The sequence below is a fragment of the Penaeus chinensis genome, chromosome 24 (genome assembly GCF_019202785.1).
Source record: "Penaeus chinensis breed Huanghai No. 1 chromosome 24, ASM1920278v2, whole genome shotgun sequence".
In the NCBI taxonomy this organism is placed as follows: domain Eukaryota; kingdom Metazoa; phylum Arthropoda; class Malacostraca; order Decapoda; family Penaeidae; genus Penaeus; species Penaeus chinensis.
This window is the reverse complement of record NC_061842.1, coordinates 13,630,938-13,631,748: the sequence shown is the minus strand read 5'-3', so window position 1 is coordinate 13,631,748 and position 811 is coordinate 13,630,938. Positions and strand designations below refer to the sequence as shown.

At 32.8% G+C, this 811-nt stretch overlaps 1 protein-coding gene across 1 annotated transcript in view; it reads left to right on the top strand.

Moving 5' to 3' along the window:
* The first annotated feature begins 451 nt into the window (after positions 1-451).
* LOC125037748 (ionotropic receptor 21a-like) overlaps positions 452-811 on the top strand; it is a 10,287-nt gene continuing 9,927 nt past the window's right edge. The window contains exon 1 of the mRNA XM_047630943.1: positions 452-535. Within this exon, the coding sequence (XP_047486899.1) occupies positions 457-535 (79 nt within the window). The 5' untranslated portion in view covers positions 452-456. The remainder of the gene's footprint in view (positions 536-811) is intronic.

Genomic DNA, 811 nt, shown 5'->3' with positions numbered 1-811 from the left:
GTATTTTAGATATGCATTTATATATATATATATATATATATATGTATATATATATATGTATATATATCTATATATATCTATATATATATACACGCTTTATATATATATATAAATATAGATATCGATATACATATACGTACGCTTTACACACACACACACACACACACACACACACACACACACACACACACATATTATATATTTATATATATATATATATATATATATAGAGAGAGAGAGAGAGAGAGAGAGAGAGAGAGAGAGAGAGAGAGAGAGAGAGAGAGAGAGAGAGAGACATACACGCACATACATATATATATATATATATATATATATATATATATATATATATATATATGAGAGAAGCGCACCATTCAATTGACTTTATACTAATAATTACACACTATCAAAACAGTACCTATACATAAATATAATTGGAACACTTCCAGAGGTGTAATGGGACCAGTTAAGTGGAGCCTCGTTCTGGCCGTTGCAGTTGCCCAGTGCGCCGGCAGGAGGCTGCTTCCTTCGCCCGGTATGTCGCAAGACCTGTTATTTGTTTAACTGTAATTGGTGATGTTGGGGACCAGTCGCTGAGTCTGTTCTGTTTGTTAGCTTCTGGTTAGTTAGGTTCTAGTTAGGTGGTTGGGTTCTGGTTATTTAGGAACTAGTTAGTTTGGATTATATTTGGTCATGTTTATATATCATGCATGAATATAGGTGTGTGTGTTTGGGTGTATGTGTGTATATATATGTATTTATGTAAATACACACAGCTGTTTTCACAGGATTGATAACCTTAGACAATCTA